Source organism: Equus quagga, chromosome 4 (assembly GCF_021613505.1).
Source record: "Equus quagga isolate Etosha38 chromosome 4, UCLA_HA_Equagga_1.0, whole genome shotgun sequence".
NCBI lineage: Eukaryota > Metazoa > Chordata > Mammalia > Perissodactyla > Equidae > Equus > Equus quagga.
This window is the reverse complement of record NC_060270.1, coordinates 99306088-99331073: the sequence shown is the minus strand read 5'-3', so window position 1 is coordinate 99331073 and position 24986 is coordinate 99306088. Positions and strand designations below refer to the sequence as shown.

Here is a 24986-nt window from a genome sequence, read left to right as displayed (position 1 = left end):
ATAAAATGTGGTAATACAATTGTCTGCTGGTTGCTTGTGTGATAGCATGTTCCGTGTACATCACCCCAGGGATGGGAAAGGAGGATGCCAGAGAGAGGACTGGAGTGGCCTGACAGCAGGTAGATAAGCAGCCAGCCGGGTGAGTACCAGAGGTCAGTAGTGGAGGAGGAGCAACAGCAGATGTCAGAGACCCGAGGCAGTACAGTCGACAGAAGGGTGCCAGGCTCAAAGCCATTCGAGAATCTCCGCTAAGCAGTGAGGTGCACACAGTCTGAAGAAGCTCTGAATCAGAAAGATAACTCAACAGTGGTTAAACACTTGCTGTTTAAGGTGAGGTAAATCTGGCTTTGCATCCCAAACCTGTCACTGATTAAGTAACTTGCTCACTGTTATGCATATAATCTCTATGTACCTCAGATCGTTATCTCCAAAATGGGAAAACACAATACTCTTCAGAGGGTTTTGTGAGGATAAAATGGGACTGAATATGGTGGAGGACATTGCACAAAGCCAGGCACCTTCTGAGTGATCAACTACTCTTTTTCATATCACGTAGCAATTTCCTGGCCCTGCTTTTAAGGTTGCTTATTGTTTCCGTATTTGTAGAACTTAGTATAAATGAAGCTGGTTCAAATCCAGTAAGGAAAGGCAGTCGGTGGTGCCTGACTGATGTGGGCAGCATTAGGTAGAGGATCAGAGGCTTGCTAGTGAGGTCCCTCACGGGGGTAAAGAAGATCTGTCTAAGGAAATACCTAACTGGGGCTGTAGAGCAGGTGCCTCCATTCACAAATGATCTACCATGCCTATTGGGTGGTCTGATTACATGATGCATTCTGTTTCCATTTAGCGATAATTCCTGTGCCACACTCATTCTCAATTATGGGATGTAATTATCCTTTTATCCAGGCCCTCTGCTTCTCTTCTACCCTCATTATTGTCTTTTGTGTATCTTCTTATGAGTTTCTCTGATGGAGCCTAAAGTTGATAGTGAACTGCATTGAGGCTATAAGGCTGAGTTAGCCATAAGGCTGAGTAGCAAAGAGGGTAAGACCATGGTCTAAGATTAGTTCTTAAATTATTATTGATTACTCGTAAAATTTTTCCCTCTGTTCACAGGGCTAGTTAAGACTTGGCTCAAGATCTTAGTAGAAGGAGGTCTTTTTTTTGTTTTTTGTTTTCTTTTTACAAAACACAGTAGTTTGAAAATAACCTCATTGTGTGGTGCCAGTGAATGTAAATTACAACTATTCAGATTGACCATAAAACCGAAACAGATGTTAGAATAGCTTGCGGTTTGAATTCTTTTTGAACTGTAGATATTGCTGTAATCAACAGGAATTTCTGAATGTTTCTGGAGACATAAAGATGATATGCATAGACAGAAGCATTTTCATTCTTGAATCCTTCCTCCTAAATCAGACTTACTAAACATCACCTCTAGACACAATTTTCAGTCTGGCTGCTTTAATGAGAAGTGAAATATGACTGGAGACCACCAACCAACATTGACCTTAAGTGACACTTTCTATGATTTGCATCCCAAACAAAATTATCATTTGTTCTGTTTTTATCAAAGAAGATAGGAATGTACTAGGAAAGAGACTGAAGTATTATGAGAATATGATAAGGAGTTTGCCTAATGACTGCCAGAATGAACTCACTTTCAAATATGTCTAGTGTCTTAAAAGACTTAACTTTGCCATGTTGTATTAATCAGGTCCTACTGCGGTTTACATATTTTGTATGTTAGCAAAGGAATATAAATACTTTTAAAATGCATATGACAGAGTGTTACAAGGTAATGCTTTTCCATGTTACTTGAAATTTCTAAAGAGAGATTGGAGAGTACCAGCTAATGATTTTATAAAAGACATTATAAAAGACATATTTGGATGCTTAGTTTGAATTAACTTCTAAAGATCCTCCACTATATTTTTCAATTGTTTGGTCATTCCAGTTGGTATGGCAGGGACTGATTAGCTGTCCACCAAAGCTGTTTCCCCTTGTTTCTGGATGCACAACTAAACTCAACTTCCCAACCTCATTTCCAGTTAGATGAGACCATATTCCTGAGTTCCAGCCACTAGAATGTGGACAGAAGTAATGGATGCCACTTCCAATCCTAGCCTATAGGAATCTCCCACTGGTGATCCTACAATTGTCTTCTTCCATCTGCTGGATGGATTTTGACACCCAGGGAAACTTTGAAAGCCAGTCCTTAAAGATGACAGAGCAACAAGATGGAAGGAGCCTGGGTCCCTGGATCACCAGCTGAAGGAAAGCCTCTCATCAACCAGGAATACCCACTTTGTACTCAATGTGAGTGAGAAATAAACTTACCTTGCTTTAAGCCACTGATATTTTGCAATAGCAGCTGACAAAACCTTTTAAAATATAGTAAGTAAGGAAATGAAGGAAATAGGAGTGATTGTTAGAATCTTTAAGGTTTAAATTTTACACACCCAGTGTTCTCCTTTCCTCTGAAGATAATGCTATTAACAATGGTTATCACCTCTGTGAAGACAAGGCTGAGTTTTCCGGTACTGATGGATTATGTCCTCTCTTCTTGGCTAGGGTTGCTGCCTTAGGATTTAAGGGAGTCAAGAAATTGAACCTTCCCATTCAAAGATAAAAATATGGCTGGAAGGGGGCCGGCTCCGTGGCTGAGTGGTTAAGTTCGCGCGCTCCACTGCAGCGGCCCAGGGTTCGGATCCTGGGCGTGGACATGGCACCGCTCATCAGGCCACGTTGAGATGGCGTCCCACATCCCACAACTAGAAGGACCTGCAACTAAGATATACAACTATGTACAGGGGGGATTTGGGGAGATAAAGCAGAAAAAAAAAATATGGCTGGAAGAAGGCAAGTTTCTGAGAAAAGCATCCATAAATATCAATCAGACTTTACCTGCTGCCTCTGAAGAATCCTGGTATAGGTTGAACAGCCAGTTCCAATCATTTGGAATGATATTACCTGCTCCCCAACACACACACACAAACACACACACACACACACACACAGCCTCCTAGCCATCAAAATGGCCCTGTGAATAGAATTGCTCTCTATTCTGTGAATAGAGTGGGACAAAACTCTAAACCAGCGCATGTCTTTCTATCCAAAAAAGCATCTCTTGAAGGGATCCACAACCAGGTGGATGGTGATCTTATAAGGTTGGATAGTGGTTATGACAGACTGAGCGTGAGAATAAGTACTGATGAAATCTAGTCAAGCAGAGAGGTAAAGGCCTGACGCCTAGGATTGTAACAGAGATGAAACAACTCTGTGTGTGTGTGATTGTGTGTATGTGAGTCCCCTTATTTTCATGTCTAAAACAAAGCTGTCCCTCCCAATGATTTCCCAGAAACTAACACTTAAAGTACCAAAATGTAGTTCTTTTTTCTTTCAAATAGAGAAAAAGCCATTACTTTCTTCATGAGAGAAACCTAAGGTTTGATCCCAGGTGTTTCACTTACCAGCTGTGTTATACCTCTCACAGACATGCATCTGTGGAGATATATGTACAGATACCTATTGGTGTAGTGTTATAGATATCTGTTTAGACATATATACAGATATATTTGTTATAACATATATATACATGTGTACATACATATGTACACACATTTATATTATAACACTACATACGTGTTTGAGCCTCAGCCTCTCATGTGTCAAACGGGGATAATAACTAACTGCCTTATTGTCATGAGGATTGGATGATATACCATATGCATCTCCCTAATACCGAGTCTGATACATGGAAAGCACTCCACCAATGGTAAAGAAAGACAGATACCCAGATATGTAGACAATAGATCACATTCTGTCTCAAAAACATATTCTAAGGCTTTTGAGTTTATTAATTAGATGTACACCTTACTTTGCTAATTATGATAAGTCTTTTAATTAATCAGAGTTATCCCCAGATAAGGGTCCAGGGAAAATCATTGTGAAGCATGAACTTCAAAACTAACACTTGAATCCAGGTAAATTAGTCTGGTTAGTGACTATCAAAGGCAGCCTTGCTCAATGACTCTTTGGAACATAAACATCAGAAACAGAAGCAGGGAGAGAGGTTACATTGAGAAGATGAAGCAAAAGATAGAGGGAGGACACTGAAAGGCAAATAGCTGGAAAGGAGTGGGGAAAGGGCGGGTCATGTTGCTGCCAGGAAATCATCCCACACGCTCACACATCGTGGTACCCTAGGAGAGATGGGAGGGGAGGAAGCAATGTAGCACCTAGTGTTAATGAACATCCTAGATTTACTTATTATCTTTCTCCCTTCTTCCCTTCCTCCCTCCCTCCTTCCGTCCCGCTTATTCCTCCCTCCTTATTGCCTCCCTCCCTTTCTTTTTCTTCTTCTTCTTCTTGCTAACCTCTTCATCTTCTTCCTCCCTTTTCTTTAACTCCCCTTCCCAATTAATGGACTATTCTCAGTTACTATGACTCAAAGAGTCCACCCAGTGCAGCGGGCAAGAACCCTGGAAACTGGACTTGGAAGAACCAAGTCCTTGGTCCAAGTCTTAGCTTTGTCAGTGTTTGATGTAACTTTAACCTCCTTTAACTGCTGTGCACTCAATTTCCTCATTTTATGGAGGAAATGAATTCTGCTAAACCCACTTAAAAGAGCTAAGGTGAAGGATTTATCAAAATAGTGGAGGTGAGAGCTTTTTTTTTTGTTCTTGTAATTACAAAGTAAATAAAAGTCAAATGAAAACTGCCCAATTCTCTACTGGTGGGACTGTGAATAGGTGTAGGTCTTCTGGAAAACAAAAATTCTTTTAAAAGTTTATTCCCTTTGATTATTTCTGTGAGTCAGCCTAAGCAAATAGACTTAAATGTGAAACTTCTTTAGGGACAAGAATATCGATTTGAGTTCAATTTGTTAATGAAAAATACTGTAATATAAAAGTCAATGATAAACTATATAAATATGGCACAGCCACTTGACATCCATAAACAATGTTTTTCAAAGAAAATGTAATAATGTGGAAACATGTTAATGACGTACAGTGAAGTGAAAAATGTAGGATGCAAAGTTACGTAATTCCAACTATTTTTAAGTCTACTCATTAAAAAGGTTCGGAAGAAAAGAAATAGGTTGATGTTTAGGTGGTAGTTTTTTTAGGTCTGTTTTAAAAAATCATTGTTCTTTCTTATATTTTCTTAGTTTTAAATAATGAACACAAACCACTTTCATAATTAAAATATATTTAAGATAAAATACATAATTCAAAAGTACAACGATCTTAGCAGTATTTTATAAACAATTTTCTCATGAAATACTTCTTATGAAAAAACAAAAATCTTAATAATGCAAAATATTGGATGATGTTTATTCTCAAGAAGTGGAATAATATAGTGTTGTCACTTTATGATTTAATACAATGAGAATTAGTGAGGTACAGCTATAAATGTAGATGGTAAACAGTGACCTGAATCATAATGAATTCTGAACACTCAGCAGTATTGTCAATAAAATTGTATTTATCTCCAGGGCCCAGAGCAGCCAAATAATCATGTTTGTATTAGATTTAGTTTGGGAACGTTTGTGTCTTGTTGGGGTGGAAATAATTCTTCATGATGTACACATTCTAAACTGTTCCAGAAAATGAGTGTGGTTTCGCTTCCTTTTGGGACCTCTGACATTTCTCTAGCCAAATGTATAAAGTTTATGTTGGGAAAGTAAGAAGAAATATTAGCAAACGAAATTCAATCATTTTCCTAAAGTTAGAAATACTTTTACCATTACATCCCCAAACTTTGCTAGTAGATTGTGTTTTTCTTCCTAAATCCATATGATAGAGAATGTCTTCATCCATAGAATACACATAAGGATTTTTAACACGAAAAATCTTTTTCCGGAAAAAAGTAATATGAAAAACACGTAAAGGAATTTGCAGAGAAAGCACACAAAAGAGGAAGGATATCAATCTACACCTATGATTACTGCTAGCCCAAATATTGGATACAAACCTTCAGTTACGATGAAAGGACCTGTCAGGAAGCAATACGGTATAATAATGATAACAATAATAGCTAATATTTGCTGTGTACTTACCATGTGCCAGGCATAGCACTAAGTATGAAAATTGCACAATGGCATGAAAACTACATATAATAAATACATTACCTCATTTAATCCAATAACCCTTCTGTTAGGTATTTAATAATAATAATCCAATTTACAAACGAAGAAACTGAGGCATACAGAAATTGAGAAACTTGTTGCAAGATTGTACCACCAGTAAATTACAGAACAGTCATTTCTATCCAGTTCTATCTGGCCCTAACAGTCATCTTCTTTCTTTGCGTGGGAAGCTGTGTAACGTAAACTACTGGACTACTACAGTCAGATTGCCGGGGTTCCACTACCAGTTCAACCATATATATATTAATTGTGCAACCTTGGGTAAGTTATTTTATCTTTGTTCTTTATTTTCCATCTATAAAATGGGAATAGTGAAGATAATAACTACTTTGTAAGATTGCCCTAAGGCCTAAATGAGATAATATTTGTAACGTCCCTGATATGCAGTGAACACAGAATAACCAGCTCTCACTATTACGCCTCCCAACATTGAGAACCTGAAATGTACTAGCTTTAGTGACACTGACAAGAAAAAGTAGGGTGTGGCAAAGAATACTGTGTAGTCACCAAATCCCTTTTCTTTTTTCTCCTGGGCACATTGCTAAACTATATTCTCAGCTTTCTTTGCAGTAAGGTGAGGTCGTCTGATCGACTTCTGGCCAATGGAATGTGGATGGGAGTGATACATCTGCTTCTAGGCCTGGCTCCTAAAAAATAGTAACTCACTCAAATCTGATTCTTTCTCCCACTCTCTCTTTCCTTGTCTTTTGGCCAAATGCAGGAGATGGTGGAGCCACTAGGTAGAAAGTTCTGGACCCCTGAATGGCTGTGTGGCATATACTCGCTTCTTTACGCTAACAACCTGTTTTGGATTGAGCAAGAAGGCACTGATATTTTAAACAGGAGTAGCCTACGTGATCATGAGAGGTTCTTAGTTTGGTCAAAGTACTTGGAAAGGATCTTTGTCCCATTCGAAGATTTAAATGAGAAACAAATGAAGCAGGATGATGGAGTGGAAGCAGAGAGCTGAGTAGGAACCTGGAGAGTTTCAGTTTGGGTATAATAGGAGCAAAGAATGAAGGAATGGGCACATAGTTTTGGAGAAACAGGATTGAGAGCTTATCAAGAAAAGGAACGCTCAAGAAAAGGCATGAAGGAAAAAAAGTAAGGCTAAAGAGCTTGCAGAAGCGGGGAGGGATAAAGTGAAAGACCTAATTTTAGTAAAGACTTACAGACAGCCTTATGCTCCCATGGGGATCCTTCCACATGCCCTTCCTGCCGTTTTCACTGCTATCTCTACTTCTCTGCACATGTCTTTGCCTCCTTCTCGGCTTTCCAGGAGGTTTTGTGTATGTCTGTGTCTGACTGCATGTATGTATGTAATCTATGGGTCCTATAGTCTCTTTTAGCTCCATAGACCAGTGCTTCTCAAAGTTTAGCATGCATAAGAATCACTGGACACTTCATGGACTCCTCTTCCAGAAATTCTGATTCAGCAGGTTGGGTATGTGTGTGTCAGAATTTGCATTTCTAACAAGCTCCTCATTGGTGCTGATGTTGCTGGTCCGAAGACCACACTTTGAGTAACACCGCCATTAAGGACTGCAGCAACTGTGCTGAATATACCACCTCCTTTCCACCCCAGTGGCCACTGTCCAAACCCAGGCCCCCATCACAGCAATGATGGCTGGGCCACCAATCCTTCCTCACTCTCGGTAAAGTAATGCAAGTCATGGAATGCAAGACAGTGAGCTGACTGCTGCTGTAGGAATGACCTTAATTCAATCTCATTCATATTTATGAAACACATCACCCACAGCCTTTGGTTATTTCAATAACAATTATATACTGCTTTATTATGAGTGATAACAAATTATCCACCCCATGCCACAACAGGTCAAGCCACCTTTGCCAAGAAACATCTGGGACTTCTTTGCACAACATTCTTCCCATTTCCCGCTAACTACTTCTAAATATCTCAACAAAAACCTTGTATCTTCATATAAATCTAGTGATCCTTGATCGTTAAAATCACCAGAAAGCTTTTTAAAAAGCACTGGTGCCCAGGCCCCAACGAATTTAGACTCTGAAAGTATTTTTAAAATCTTCCATATGATTGATGAGCAAAGCTGAGGACCCCTCTTTAGGCCTTTGTTCCTGAAACATCCTTCTCATTCCCCTCTATTTTTATGTATCAAAATCCTGCTCATTCTTCAAGGTCAAATTCAAATCTCACTTCTTCCACAAAGGCTTTTCCAAGCATCTTTCCTCCTTAGTCACTATGAATTCCTGCCCAGCACTGTGCTCCTAAAGCATTTTTTTCACACTAAGCTGATAGATAGCATTTCACATGTTAATTTTCTGTCTTTGCAGAAGGATTGTGAATTCCCTCATGCAAGCTGTCTCATATATCTTTTTTTAATCCCTAAGTCTCAAGAAATTCTATTTGTTGAATTAAATTTAACTGTTCAGGAAGTGGAACAGAAATACTATTAATTTTCTCCTCAAAAACATTTAGAGTAAGAGATTTTTAATTAGTTAGTGGATCACGCTGTATTCAAAAATAAAACATTTCATGATATTAGTACACTCTACCACTTCAGAATAAGACTTAAAGCCTCAGAGCAAAAGGACATCTCCCTTCTCTTGGGAGAGGTAGGAGGATGTTTATCCGTGGTCCTGTGTTAGACAAAGTGTCGTCAAGGAACCAGAAGTATTGGCAGTATCATCTGGGAAGCTTGTTAGAAATGCAAAGTCTCAGGCTCCACCCTGGACCTACTGAATCAAAATTTGCATTTTAACTAACTCTTATGTGGTTCCTGTGCACATTAAAGTTGGAGAAATGCTGCCATCCACTTTTTCTTCCAACTTCTCTCATGCTTTCTGTTGTACTCTGCCAAAACTGTCAATCTCTCACTATCTGGAGATTTTCCTTTGGATTCTCAACTGAATCCATGAATCATTTCTCTATGAAAGAGTGTCATTCATTGACTGCAGTGATGCTAAACTCTAACTACTTACCAGAATCACCTGCAGCACTCTAAAAAGTGCTGATACCTGGGCCCCAGCCCTAGAAATTCTGATTCAATTCATCAATGAGATCTGGACCTTGACATTTTTAAAGTCACTGATCTACTCCACTTTTCCTGTCTCCAAGAAGAAATTTTCAAACCAGCATAACCATTAACTATATTCTCTTCTATCAATTATGGTACTCCTGTTAATTCATTAGCAGATATTCTTTAGTTTTTCTTGATGTCTGTCCCAACGTCTCATGATTCCTTGGTCAAAAAATTGGGGGGCATGTCTGTCAAAGATTTTTATCCTATTAGACTCATCAAGAAGCACTTCTAAGATGATCACTGTATCAATGGCCAAAGGAAAGACTAATTTGAGGTATCAGGCCAAATTCAACCCAGCATGAATCTGGCAATTGCAATACTTCAACCTTTCCAAAATATATAATTTTTACTAAATAGACTTGCGTGTCCTCTTTCCTCCTCAGCCTTGTTTTGCATTTTCTTTTCTTTTCCTAAAACACGGGTCAAAGGTGGGGTTGGGAATAAAGTCTTTTAGCAAACCATGACAAGTTACACAGCATAGCCAGTGTTAAATATTGGTAACCAAAGAAAAGTGCTGGCTGAGAAGAAGGATTTCCATTTTACCATTATCTTCATCTTCATAATTTTTCTTTTTCTCTCTCCTTAGCTTCCCTGAAGAAATGATCCTGGTAGGAGGCTACTTCTGCTTAGGATGGGTAAGTGGAGCATTTTCTGAAACGCTGACATAATGGAGGCTCTAAGCCAGACATTTCATACAACTCTCAGTGAATCAGAAGGAATTCACAAAAATTCCTTAAGCCTCATGAAGATTAATGCTCTATTATGTTCTGTGAACCTGGGGCAAGAATTGGAGCTAAATTTGCAGACAGCTTTGGCAGATTTATGTCTACCCCTGAGACGAATAACATACACGGTATTCTAAAAGTGAATTCTATGAAAAGTCCATCACAAAGCATATGAGATCACTTCATAATATGCTGCAACACAGTGAAATCTCCCTTAGGCACTGGGAGGCCCCTTTAATTATTTCTCAGACACAGGCCACGGTCCTGGAATTAAAGGCTGAACTCCAAGCTGAATTCCAGGCTGGACTTTCAATTTGTTCGCTCATGCAGGTTAGTTAGACTTTTGCATATTTCTTGTGACTTCCTTTACCCCATTTTCTGTTTTTGTTGTTGCGATGTAATTGACATATTGCCCCACTTTCTTAGTTGAGCCAACCCCTGTCCCCAAGAACCAAGGAATGAAAATACCATTGGAAAGAAAATTTGCATTATTTTTATTTTGTTTTGTATTGTGAGCTGCGTTCCAACTATATCATCTCTAAACTTAAGAAATTTATGTAACTATAGAGGTCCGTCTTCTGAACATTTAATACAAAACCCAAAGAATATCCATCTGATCAAAACAAACGAAAAATCAAAATTACTCCCTCAATGTATGTATTACTGTCAGATCATGGCTTTATTGGAAGCAGTAAAATTGAAACCATCTTTTGTACCATGTGGATAGTCACTCTTAAGTTGATGTCAGGAAAGAAAAAAACTGTGATTTGCTATTAAATTATAGAACGAATCATAATAGTTCAGCTTCCAGTTAGAATGACACCCTTCCTTAAAACTTGTTTTTTTTTTAAATTGCTAATGGGAATTTTCCTTTAGCATTCTAAACTTCCTTATCAATTCAAAAATATCCTTCTTGACATGACATGTTATACTACAGCCCAGCTCTCAGACCAACACTTCCCCAAGAAGATAGGCTGCCTTTGAAGGTGTGGCATCCTATCTCCTTGACTAGGTTGGTTAGCTTGTTAACTGTTGACCAGCGTGCCTGTGCCTTACATCTGGCCTTGGTCCCAGCATGGGTGTAGGGTAGCACACAGACTTGTCTACTTTCGGACAGCTGTATATAGATGCAAGCCCTCAACTGGTTTCCATAACAACTCCACCAGGCTGACTCAAAAATGTGTCCAGTACACATGAGAACTTTCGGTGACCAAACATTTCATTTTTCCACCCCTTCCTACCCCTCACCAACTTGTTTTCATTCTTTGTGATCACAAATGAGAAAAACATCAAAGGCAGGACCTCAGAATGCCCTGTCATCTGAACTTTGCCCATTCAAATTCGCAAAGAAGGTCTGACAATTAAACAAAACCTATTTCCCAGGGCTTCACTAAGCTAAACCCCAGGCTGCCTATAAAATCCAATGAACCAGATGTGGGAGGTCAAACCAGGTAGAAGAAAATACAGCTTAAGATTTTCAGAAAACACAGTGTCTCTGTTAAGAAACCCATGAATTCACTACTTTTGCCGCTGCTTCTCACTTTACGCTTTGGGGATGGAAAATCTAAGATTTTAGAGAAACTTCATCCTGTTCCTTTTTGACCTAAGCTTCCACAGCAGTCAGCTGAAGTTCTATGCTGGTGAGAGCTTCCAGAACAATAGTCTCATGACTTTCAAGCAAATCAGAGCCTAAAATGCTTATAAATGCTCAAACAGCAGCAGATACAAGGCATTTCATAATGTGCATGGATTTCTCTTTAAGAAGGTGCATAGCAGTGAAGAATCAAATGCCCATATCTCAACTGGGATCACCATGTTGGAAGACACTCTTCTTCCTGGTGACAGTCACCCTGGACAAACTGCTTGAATTCCATGCTGACCTCCTTCAGTCCATCTCAGCCAGCTAGCAAAGATTACAGAAGGAAAAGGAAAGGAGATAGGGAACCAATGTAGCAGCCTAAATCTTGCCGCTGCTACCACCCAATAGACATTTGTCATTTTGCCCAAGGTATCCAAAAATCCCTGAAAAAACTGATCTTGGTGAAGATAATGACAACTTCGAGGAAAAATAAGCCTGAACATGTGTGCTGCTTTTGTAACTGGGGACAGAAGTTAGTGTTGGTAGCCTACAGTAATACCTAAGTCTCTTATCTCATAACTCACCTCAAATTGGTTCTACCTGCTGCTCTTTCCCAACAACCACTGGCAGTTTTGAGACTCAGCATGCCCACTTAGCACTTTTAGGAACTTCACACTTTTATTTGGCGTTCCGTGCTGTCTCCCTCAATTTATTTTTAGGGTATAATGAGGAGGACCACCGAATTCCAGTCTGGCGTTTACCTCTGGCTCTGACAGGTGGAAGTGTGAGCTAATTAGGTAAGTGTTAGATAATTAATTACTCCAATGAATTAGTTAGACTAATTAATATGTCTGTTTCCAGTGCACATTCTGTCAGCCAAGGATCTTGATCATGAACAGTGCCAGGAAATGCCAGAAATATTTATGGCCTCCATCTAACAACTCCCCAGGACATTAAGGCAAGTGGTCATCACTTGGGTGAAGTGTAGAGTAGTCTTGAAGACTCCATGAAAGTAGAGTAATAATTAATATCTTCTGGGTAGTCCTAAATTATTTCCCCTTGTTTTCAATCTTTTCAAGACTCGATCCTACTCTTATGGTAAGTTGTTCCTCAATGATTTTGCTGCTGTTGTTGACTATATTGCAAAAGGCAAGTCACCTGAATGGGAATGGAAAAAGTTTTTTGTATTCAGAAAGCCTGCGTGTGGGACTACAGAAAGCAAACTCAGGCCATCACTGGGCGTTAGGGGAACGAAGGCCATGTGCCAGGCAGAGCCCCATGGCTCAGCACAGCCTTGCCATCAGTAGGGGCTGCCTCAGCTCCGCCAAGTCCATGCTCCACAGTGTCTGCCTCAGACAGAACATTTCAATTCCCACTGTCTTCCTGCACCGTGCTAGCATTTTCATATTCTCTCTCCCATGACAATTTTCTCTCTGGATAATTTTGCCCCTGAACCTCTAATGGTGGACAAAAGAAAGTAGAGTCCTGATGCACAACTGGGTGGCATTTGGGTCTCTCTCCACTTGGCACGCTTTCTGCTGAATGGGTGAGATTCACACATGTTGACTTAGAACCATACCCTCCCGCTAAAACAGTGCTCTTGTCACTCTGGGGAGGGGCGTAGCCAGGAATGTGAGGTTCCCAGAATCTTGCTGTAAGAGCTGGGCATCTGCCTCATGCCAGACACTGTGCTAAATTCTGAGAGCACAAAGAGGATGAGATGCATGGTGTCTGCCCTAAAGGGATCTACACTCCATGGGGAAGAGAGATGAGTGGCAAAGAACAGGACAGGTGCTATAAATCTCAGAGGAAAGGTCTCAAACTCAGACTAGGGGGTCCAGGGGGCTTCTGGGGGGACGTGATACCTGGGTTGAGTCTTGAGGAAAGATGTAGCCCCCAACATATTGCTGAGGATGAGGCTGGGTGAACACTAGAAGTCTGTGCTCCCAGTCCAGGGAACAGTGTGTAAAACGCACAGAAGGGACAGAAAAAACATCACATTTAGAGAACTACCAGTAGCACTATGTGGTGTTACTTCCTCATATTTGCACCAGAATGTCTCAAATGGGGCCTTGGTGGTTTTAGCTTTTGAGATTGCTGGTGTTTTAAAAAATAAAGGCCAAAACAGGATTATACTAGTAATAATATACTTTAAATGTTTACGTTTAATGAATTGGCATCTTAACTCTCTTGGTGCTGTTCACAAAGACATTACAGGGCTTATTAAAAAATATGTCAATCCATCACACATTGTTAGTTTAATGGAACACAAGTTTAAAGGTATATTATGTTCTTCTCCTTCTTTCAGTACATTCCGTGAGTTTATGTAGATATGTATATAAAGTCTAATTTTAGACAAAATGGTCCCCTGGGCCCACTCGGCTGGGCCTGCCTCCCTGAGCTCATGCCTGGGTGCTCCCTTCCTTCCTCCCAGACCGAGCCCTTCTGCTCTGGACCCAGAGTCTCTGCTCTAGGATGCCTCTCCATGAGGTACCCGCCGAAGGTCATATCAGTTCACCTAAGGATGCAGCTGTGATCACCCCTACCTAGGAAATAATCACACACATACAGATACACACACACCCCTCCCTAAAACCAGCCTCACAGCCTGTGGGAGATAGGGGTGGGATACACAGCAAAGTCTTCGTATCCACTCCTTCCTTTTTCCCTCTTTCTGTGGCAGGTCTCTCGGAGTGGGGATGAGGTAACAAAGAGCCCCTACCTTGTGCCACACAAGATCCCCCCACTCCACTATTTAGCCCATAGCACTATCAAGGGCTTGGAAGAGCTCAAAAATGTCTTAAGTTATCCATTCTGGTGCTAAGCAGTTTATTTTTTCATTTATTCATGAACAAATATTTGCTGAGCATACACTATGCTCCAGGAAGTCTAGAAAGTGCCAGCGACACAGGTATGACTAAGACATTTCTTGCTTCTCTGATTTCTTCCACAAAAATGTTGAACAGAGAAGACACAAGTTACCACATCTCTCCTACTAACATTCTGTATGTTGAAACGCCTGTATTAAGTGTATTGTCCTCATTTATTCTTCATGCCCAATAACTAAAACTTACTGAATCTTTGGATCCTTTCCTTAAGTGTTTATTTTCCAATACTACATAGATCGTAGTTGCCTCAAATCCTTTTATGAAGAAGAGGCTATTAAAAGACACACAACTGTTTTCTTTTTGGTGCATCTCACCATTTTTGCACATAGGTGCAAAGAAAACATACCTTCTTTCCTACTAGGCATCCAGTCTTTCACACTCTGCCCAGTGTCCTGAAGGTGGGGTGGAGGGTAGTGATTTGAAATTTGCCAGTCAATAGCATCTTCATGCCTTTGGTTTAAATAGTCTCACTTAGATGACTTGTCCTCTTTCAGATACACGCCATGTCTCCTCCATTTCCCGTCTCTGCTCACTGCTCCTCTTTGAGAGGACATCTACCCGATTGCGTACGTGAGAAGGGGCTTACTTGATTTCTTGGCAGCGAGGAGAGGAGGCTCCCAGATCCATGTGCTCAGTTCCTCTCACTGTCCTTTTGCTCCACTGTGAGGTGGCAGGTCAGGTGTTGTCCACTGTGCCCTTGTGAGGAATCCATGGCTACTTGGGTTGGTCTGAGTCCCTTAATGGGGCCACTGAGATGCAGCTAATCCCATCTAGCGCTAATAGAACATCAGGTTGGCACCCGTCTCTGAAATCTGTGGCCTCTATTGTGTGTCTCCAGCCTCAAAGTTCCCTTCCCTGTGGCCCCTTTGTTTAGTCCCCTGGCCTCTGACATCCAAGAACCTCTGCTTCTCTCGTGACAGCACTTGGAAACTTTCAGGCCACTGCAGGCCAAACTTAGGCTTTGGGGAGCCTCTGGTGGTGTCTCTGGCTGTCTGTGCCGATTTCTCTCTCCACCGTAGCTGCACTAATTCCCTCACACCATGTTGCATGTGGCCCCGAGCCGAATATGGAGCATCCACTGGCTCCAGTGTTCGCAGGCTGACCTATGCCTAGTTGGATATTTATATAATACTCTCTTCCTTGAATTTCATCTGCCAGGATGAATGGTGACCAAGGACCTTTCTCTGACCTTCTTGCTCTACTTCTCCTGCCCTCTCACTCATAACTAGAAGGTGAGGACCTCTTTCTACCTTTCCCATCTGTCTGATGTGAAATACTCTTATATCATATTGTGAATTCTCCCTGGCTTCTAGCACTCTCCATGTTCAAGTACACCAGGCCTAGCTTTTGATATGTTAATGGAAACATAAGCATTTTTAAAATCCTTATTTTTCCTCATACTGCCTCACTAAGGACTCAAAATTCCTATTCACAGAATCCCAATTGCCTCCTCTAGCTCCCATCCTCCAGCAGATAGGTGGGGTGTGGACTATGAAAATGGTCATGTACACAGAAAGGAAAAGAGAGCTTAGTAATGTGTTTCAAAAGTGCTAGCTCCATTACAATTATAAGCAATAAGAATTGACTCCCTAGGAGAAATGCCAGGAGCACCACAGTATTTCTATTGTTCTTCTTTAGAGCTCTTGATTCTGTTAAAATGCGGTACTCGGTCTATATGACACTCTTCTAGGCAGGGCCATGCAGAGGGTGGGCAGAAAGAGACTTTGTCATGAGCAGGGTCCCTTGAAGGGTCCACTAGTTGGAAGGGGACCCATTCTGAGACCCTGGGGAGGATGACAGCCTCCCCAGACTGTGCATAGCACTGCAGCCTCCAGTTTGCAGTCCCAGGGGATGCTGGAGTCCCTGTGGTTATGTTTTAAAAGTTCAGTAATTGTGTACAAAATTAAAAATACAAGACAATGACACATTTTCCTGAACCCACAGAGCACTAACATCTGAAATCTTTACAAAGTTGAAATTTGCTTTAGGAAAATAACTCCTCTTGATATATAAAACTTCATTGATTTGGTTTTCCTTCCAGAATTACGTTTCCTAATATTTAAAGTATGTATAACCAGGTGCTTCTCTTTGGATAAGATTAAAAATAATAAATAAAAGAACAAGTTTCAGGTCATAAAGACATTTACTTACAGGGCTTTTGTGGGACAAGGGGAGGACTTGACTATTGTCAACCATTCGAGATAGAGTCTGTTTCTTAGTCTATTTGAGCTGCAACAACTAAATACTACAGACTGGGCAGCTTAAATAACATTTATTTCTCACAGTTCTGGAGGCTGGGAAGTCCAAGATCAAGGTGCCAGCAGATTCAGTGTCTGGTGAGAGATGCTTCCTGGTTCACAGACTGCTGCCTTCTCCCTGTGTCCTCACATGGCAGAAAAAGGACAAGAGAGTTCTCTGGGGTCCCTTTCATAAGAGCGCTAAGCCCATCCATCAGGACTCCACCCTCATGACCTAATCACCTCCCAAAGGCCCCGCCTTATAATACCATCACCTTGGGTTAGGATTTCAGCATATGAATTTCGGGGGGACACATTTAGTTCATAATATTCTGTTTCAGAGTCAATGAAGACTCCACATGGGAGGTGTCATACTTACCACACAGTAAGTGACTATTAAGCATGTGCTATATGCTGAAGTTTGATCATGCTTGAAGTTGCATAATGATATAAAAGAATGATCCTTGTTCTCAGGCTCATTCTTCTGACAATCTCCAAATGAAAATGATTTAACTTACAACTACCCTGGCTGCTTTGGTGGCCTTTCTTACTGGGAATATGACTTCCACAATGCGACCAAAGCTGAAATTTTCTGTTCCCCAATGGCTGACCTTAACCAACACCAGTGCCTCAAGTGGCCGGGTCACTGTTGACCAATGAACCAACAGACCCCTCTAAGAAGCCAGTGAAGGTCAGTAGCACCTCAAGGGGCTTGGTCAACAGAGGCACTTAAGACTGAAAACACTTGACTTCTGCATATGATTGACTTCAATTTTTAGAATGTTTCTGTTGTTAATGATGTTTGAGAAAAGGAAACGTGAGGCACAGGATATCAAACAAAAGTTCAAGAAAAGCTAATTTATTGGAAATGAAGCATGATATTTCAAATCAATAGCAGTCAGAAATAAAATTACAAAGCTTTTCTCTAAGTTCAAAATGGGACTTGGAATGGAAATCTGAAGGATAAGGAAAAATAATTGAAAGAACAATAAGATGAAGAATGATTGTAACAACAGTGATTAATTCAACATTCCCCCTGGCCAGGCTGTGAACTATCTCCTTTACCCTCCCAACAACATCTCGAGATGAGTATTATTATTTCCCCAATTTTCAGATGAGGAAATGGAGTCCAGAGAGGTTAAACGAGGTGACTGAGATCGTACAGTGAGTAAATTGAGACTGGAATTCAGACCTACGTCTACCCGGCTACAAAGCCAAGGGAACTCTTTCTATTTCACCACTGTTTCTAAATGTTGGAGTCTTTTAAGGCAGACGAGAGTCCAAGGAGAGTGACGTCAACAAGAGAGGGGAATTTGGGGGCCGGCCCAGTGGCAGAGTGGTTAAGTTTTCACACTCCGCTTTGGCGGCCTGGGGTTCACAGGTTTGGATCCTGGGCACAGATCTACATGCCACTCGTCAAACCATGCTGTGGCGGCATCCTGTATACAAAATAGAGGAAGATTGGCACAGATGTTAGCTCATGGCCAATCTTCCTCACAAAAAAAGAAAGAAAGAAAGAAAGAAATCTGCTAAGTCAATAAATATATTTTTTTTAAAAAAAGAGAAGGGAATTTGGTCTGGGTCTTAAAGGTGAAGTAGGATTGTGAGGAGCATCTCTCTGCAACATCTTACCCTGCTGGTCATAATGGTTGTTGATTTCCCTCACTTACAGGAAATTGGTGCATAGCTAAGCCATAGTGGGAGGGGGCTGTTATGTGGATGCCCCATTAAAATGATAGTCCAGTCCTAATGCTGATTTTAAAATCATCTCATTGCCAAAATTTAAATTGATCTTTAAAATGTGCCTCACACACACTAATTTACAGTTTATCTCAGGCTTACTCTTTCCTTATGATTTTACCCCAAAAGCTGGATCCAATTCAATACTATCTGAAGCAAGTGCTGGCTGCTTGTGAGCAGTCCCTGAAAAGGGAATTAAAAGACCCGAGGCTGAGGGTCTCCTGATTGCCTGTGGCTCGCCCATTCCAGTGACTGGAAGATTAAAGCCCGTGTTTATGTTCAGCATCAGACGAACGTGCTCCAACTGGGAAGCGAACCACACTGGAAAATCAGACTTGCAGCTGGACAGGAGCTCTGTGAGTCTGACAAACCCCACCCAGAAGTGAGAGTGGGTACTATTTTCCTTGAAACCCAAGGAAGGTTCAGTCCTGACCTAATCAGTCCTAACAAAAATCCAAGGTTATTACTGCTGCTGCCCAAGAAGACTTAGATGGGAAAATAATGCTAATACATCGTGGAGGTGGTGAACTCCGGGCCCAGAAAGTCATGAAATTTCAAAGCTGACTGATTCTAATTTGGATTTTGCTGAGTGACAGAGAACAGCATGTTTTATGGGACTCTCCTAACACTGCTAAGTGCAATACATTGAGTTAAACATTAATTTTTTTCTAAAGAAGTAGAAAATCTCCAGTACACAATCATGGTCACGTTCACATTTCTGTTAATGCCTCACCTTGGGAATGTCATGACTTTTCGAAAGTGTGAGTCTTTTGAACACTTCACCGTGGCTTTGCATTTCATCTTCTGTTCTGATGACTGCTGGTGTTTCTCTGACTATTTTACGTTAGTCAGTATTCTTTAAATTTTTACTTATGAAGTATTTCAAACATATAGAAATGTGCAGCTGTAACAGATGGCTGTGTAGTTGCCACACAAATTTAACAATTGCTAACATCTTGCCATATATAACATAGATTTTTTTTTTTAAAAAAAGAATCCATTGAAGCCTTCTTCACCTTTGTTAACTTTAGATTCCTTTTGCTTTCTTCCCAGAGGTAACCACTGCCCTAAAGTTAGTGGATCCTTTGGGGCACATTTTGAAACTTTTACTTGTGAGTATGTACTTATAACTACATAAGCAGGTTATATATATACAACTTTAAACCTGCTCGTGTGTGCGTGTGTATGTGTGTGTATTTATATATATATATATGTATATATATATATATAAAAAGAGAGAGAGAGTGTGTACTATATATTTTTTACAACTTACTGTTTTTAGGTTGCTTTATAACATATTTTTTAGGTTGCTTCCAATTTTCCCCTGTGAACCTTAGGTATATCACTTGAGTATGCACTTGACAGTTTCTCTAAGATCTGGTCATATGTTTGCATGTATTCAATTTTACTACGTAGTAGTACACTGCCCTACAAAGTAGTTATACCAAGTTAAACTTATGCCTCCTGTGTATAATGTGTCCCATTTTCCCCTATCTTTGGCAATAAATCTGGTGTTATTAGCCATATAATTCTTTTGCCAATGCAATGGTTAGAAAATGCTATCTCTTTGCTTCATCTTACATTTCCCTGATTATTAGCGAGGTTAAGCATTTTTTATCTGGTTTAATACATTTACAAATATTACGATTACTGATATATTTTTATTCATTTCTTCTATCTCATTGTGTGCTTCGAATTATAGATATAAATATATATTAAATATATATATTCTATTCCTGTTGTTTCAATAGTTACTCTTACATCTTAACAAGCACACTTGACTTAAAGTTTATGGTTTATTAGTATTTCTATTCTTCTCCTGAATAACACGAAGAACTTGGAACATTAACTTTAGTTGCAACTTCTCATTTTCCTTGTGAAGTAACTTAATCTACTCTGTTTTCATGCCTCCTCCGCATTAGTCCTTATTATGGTTACTGTTTTATTTCCAGTTAATAATAACTTAAATTATCCACGTCTACCAACGTCTTCGATTACCGTTGCTTCTCAGATCTTTCTTTCTAAAGCATGTTAGGTAACAGTTCTTCAGCATGGGCTTTTGTCTGAAAAATGTCTTCATTTTGCCCTCAGTTTTCACTAATTATTTAGTATGTTATAGAATTCTGGATAGGTGGTTATTTGCCCTCAGCACTCATAGAATATTAGCTCATTGACTTCTGGTACCTATTGTTGCTGATGAAAAGTTTGCGTTCATTTATTTGTTGTCTCTTCATAAGTAACCCGTCTATTCTTCCTGGTGGCTTTTAGATTTTCTCTTTATATTTTGAAGTTTTACTAAAGTGTGTTTAGGTGTGACTTTTTAAAAAATAAGTTCTTCTCAGGGCTTATTGTGCTTCCAAATGATAAGAAAGCATGCCTGTTAAAAACTCTGGAAAATTCTCACAATTTCTCTCTTGAATATAAGTCTCCTCTGGCACTTCTGTTAGATGTACGTTAGGCCATCTCAGTCTGTCCTAACATCTAACTGTTTCATAGGTTCTCTCTCTCTACTTCTCTGCTGTAGATGGAGGGATTTTCTCAGGTCTTTCTTCTTTACTCATTCTCTGCTTGGGTGTGTTTAGCCAGCTGTTTCTCCTATCAGCAATCTATTGCGGTAACATCCTCAATTCTTCATTTCTCCCTGTATCCACAACTTATTCCATACGACTGTGCAGTGCAATGCCCTCTCACCATAAATAGGGTGACTTGCCCTACCTCTTGACTCTGGACTTGGCCATGTCACTATTTTGATCGTGAAAATGGGGCAGAAGTGACCGTGTGCCAGTTGTTCATGCCCCTGTGCTCCCATCATTGTCATGAGAACATACGCAGGCTAGTTGCTGGAGGGTGAGGAGCACAAAGAACAGAGCCGGGTCACCCCCACTGAGGCCAGCCTAGCTCAGCCAACAGCCACCTGACCCAGCCATAAGTGAGCAAGCCCAGCCAAGGACAGCAGAGCCACCTTGCCAGCCCCAGCTGACCCCAGGCACGTGAGCAATAAGCACTTGTTGTATGGTCTCAGGTCCTAGGCAATAGCATTATTGTGACAACAGAGAACTGATACACCATCCACTGAGATTTTTTTTTCTCAATGAGTGTTTTTCTATTTATAGATATTCTAATTGTTAATTTTTCAAATTTGCCTATTCTTTTTAAATTGTGTCCTATTATTTCTATTCCATCTTTTGTCTACTTAGTCATTTAAACATAGCTATTTTGTAACTTCTTTCAGATTGTTTAATTATCTCAAGTTCTTACAGTGCTCATCTTCCTGTTGGTGTGTCTGCTGATTTCTCTCATAAGGAATTGTTTCCTCATGTTATCTATAATTTTTATTTTGGGGCCCATATTTGTTTTTTCTGTGCATGTCTGGCACATTGGTTTATGAAAGTTTCCCTAGGGAGTGGTTTTGTATTTGCTTCTGCCGGGAGCTCCAAGGGCATCCCCAGTCTAGGACCTGATTTACATTAGCGTCTTCTCCTGAGGATTTCTGCACCATGTAGCTAGCAAAAATTGTTCTACAATCCCACGCCATACTTAGTTTCCGTTTCTCACTAGAAACAGTTTTTCTGTCCACATTTCCTGACAGAGACAAACTCCCTTTGCATTTCAAGACACGTCACGTCATTGGCATGTTTAATTCTCCTTTACTGAAGGTACAGAATTTGCAAGGTGCCAGCTTAATGCAGGGTTTCAGGCCCAACTCCCACCTCTTGCAGGCCAGGACCATGAGTCTGCGTCCTCCAAACCCCAGCACCTCGCCATGAGGGTCTGATCCAGGGGTGATCCTCGCTGGGCCACGAGGGCAGCAGCTTGTGAGCTGACAGTCTTCATTTCTGAAACTTAGGGTTAGGTCTTTCATTCCTTAAAGCTCACCCATGTTAACTGTTACACAATACTCTTTTTGTTTCATTTTAGAAGATGTCCATGTAGCTCGGTACTCCCTGTTGCTTGCACATGCTCTGTTTAATAAGCAAAGACAACACTGTAAAAATTAGGAAGGATTTTTTAACTAACTTGGTCCTCAGGCAAAAGAAAAACATGGTCCAATACAAAGAATATGGTTTAGGACATAAGTTTTTCTTTAAAATAGACTTGATTTTTGTTAGGCACTAAAAATAGCGTCTCTCTCTGTTGAGCACTAAAGAATTGGCAAAAGCAGTTTTTGGACTTATGATCATGTTTTTCAAATATCAGCATTTCACACAATTCTGGTATTTTCTGTAATTTACTTTATGAGAACGTATCTATTCTTTTATTTTCCTGGTAATGCTTCATTTTTATGTCTCTAACACATTCGAAGTGTAGCAACACTGCAAATCAACTTTAGAATAGGACACAGGCATAGCACACTACATTTTTAACACTAAATTTTATTTGAAAATATTTTAAAGTAAATGACTTTAAATGAATACTTTTAAAGTGTTGCGATATGTGGCTTTCTAACAAATAACCCAGGACATGGGAAGTCTTCCTTCTCCTCTCATCAGAGCCTGACTCTTCCTCCTTTGTGGAAGTGAGGGAAGGGTCAGGAAAACAGGGAGCAGAGATGTTCCCTCTAAACTCCAGTCCTCTACTTCTTTGCCTTAATCGCATCTTCATTCCCACATCAAAGAAAGCATAGTCTGGTGAACAAAATGCAGAGGCTGGGATTTTGAGAAAAGTGTCATGATTCTGTTTCAAAGTAGAAAAAAAAATCATTTGCGAAGTTTGGTAAATTTTGATCTGAGTTGAGCTCGACAGGAAAGAGCACTGTGGCTTTCCTAAGCTTGAAGAGAGTAGAGCATCGAGATTTATCAAAATAGACCAACGATATACCAAATGATGCATTGTCCTTGAGTATAATCAGTGTGTGGACAAATGTCGAGTCATTGTATTCAGAGAAAAGCCGTACTCTTGACTCTGGAAACAGTAAGCACACTTCTATCACAGAGTATGGATGCTGTTCTGTTTCAAAATGGTAGACTAACAAACTGTACCCACAGAAGCAATATGGTGTACTGAAAAGATAATTTTTTTTTAAGCCAAATGGATCCATTTATCATTGGGCAAGCTCACATTCTTTCCAAACTTTAGTTTTTGGGGTTTTTTTTCCTTGTAAAGTGGAAATAATAGTAATTACCACATAGGAGTGTTGGGAAGATAAAGTGAGAAAATATATATTAAATACTTGGTTTATAAGCACATGGTAAAGGATGGCAATTATTATCCTAATACCATTTATCATCTTATTAACACACTCTTTTTAAAAAAAATTATGGAACATGAAAATAAAGAAATGTGAAATGAAATCGAATCTCTTAGTCAAATAAGAAGGCTTTGAAGGGGAGAGTCCAGGAGAGCTGCGGAGCTAGGGCCCAGCATCTTTACCTGGCTGTGTTGCATCTAAGCAAGGCCCTGCCTCAGAGAGTCAGACTTCAAACACAGAAGGTGATTACACTGAACAGCCTGGATGTCTCTGTGCAAATAGCGCCTGACATACAGGAAAGTGATTCCCCTGAAGTGTTTCACTGAATGCAGTTAGCTTTCCATTTATCCACACTGATTATGTGAAGTAACAATGAATCAGGCAGCATGGAGCTCACCCTTTCGCAGTGACTAACTCATTTGGCCTTTCTCTACTACATGCACACTCGCTATTGGAGAGCAAAGACAACCTTTTTTTAAACTCCTTTTTTCTTAAAATAAATGTGGAATTCTGGATATACATCCAAGGGAAATAAAATCAGGATCTGGAAGAGATATCCATACTCCTATGTTCGTTGCAGCATTATTCACAATAGCCAGGATATGGAAACAACGTACATGTCTGGTGAAAGATGAATGGATAAAGAACATGTGGTATATACATGCAATGGAATATTATTCAGCCTTAAAAAAGAAGAAAATTCTGTCATTTGCAACAACATATATGAAACTTAAGGACATTAAGCTAAGTGAAAGAAGCCAGGCACAGAAAGACAAATGCCAACAGATCTCATTCATATGTGGAATATAAAATAATCAAACTCATCAAAGCAGAGTTGAATGGTGGTTGTCGAGGGAGGGGAAGAGAGGGTTCAAAATGGGGACATGCTGGTCAAGGGTTACAAAGTTTCAGTTATACAAGATGAATAAGCTCTGGAGATCAAGTGTACAGCGATGTGACTATAGTTAACAATACTGAATTGTACACTGGAAATTTGCTGAGAGGGTAAATCTTGTGTTCTCACCACAGGAAGGAAGGAAGGTGGGAAAGAAGGAAGGAAGAAAAAAAAGAAAGAAAGAAAATGGTAATTATATGAGGTGATGAATATGTTAATTAGCTTGGTTATGGTGATTATTCCACAATGTATATGTATATTAAAACATCAGGTTATACACATTAAATACAGGCAGTTTTCATTTGTCAATTACACCTCAATGAAGCTAGAGGGGAAGAAAGAATGCAGTTTTATAAACCTGTACCAACAAGTGCCCTCTTTCTTGAGGACGTGTGTATTATCTCTCATTTTGTCTTAGTGTAAAATCATATAACTGTGTCAGTGTAAATAAAATCATGACTTTTCATAATTTTTAAAAAATAAAATAAAATACACTTGGGAAAGATATGCAAGTGGGG

General features: G+C 40.0%; 1 protein-coding gene across 1 annotated transcript in view; it reads right to left on the bottom strand.

The window, feature by feature from the left end:
• UPP2 (uridine phosphorylase 2) overlaps window positions 1–22219 on the bottom strand; it is a 65220-nt gene extending 43001 nt beyond the window's left edge. Inside the window, 5 exon segments of the mRNA XM_046659856.1 lie at window positions 4045–4075; window positions 5779–5866; window positions 10591–10711; window positions 18507–18568; window positions 22096–22219. Coding sequence (XP_046515812.1) covers window positions 4045–4075; window positions 5779–5866; window positions 10591–10711; window positions 18507–18568; window positions 22096–22219 — 426 coding nt within the window.
• Between the last annotated feature and the right edge of the window lie 2767 nt (window positions 22220–24986).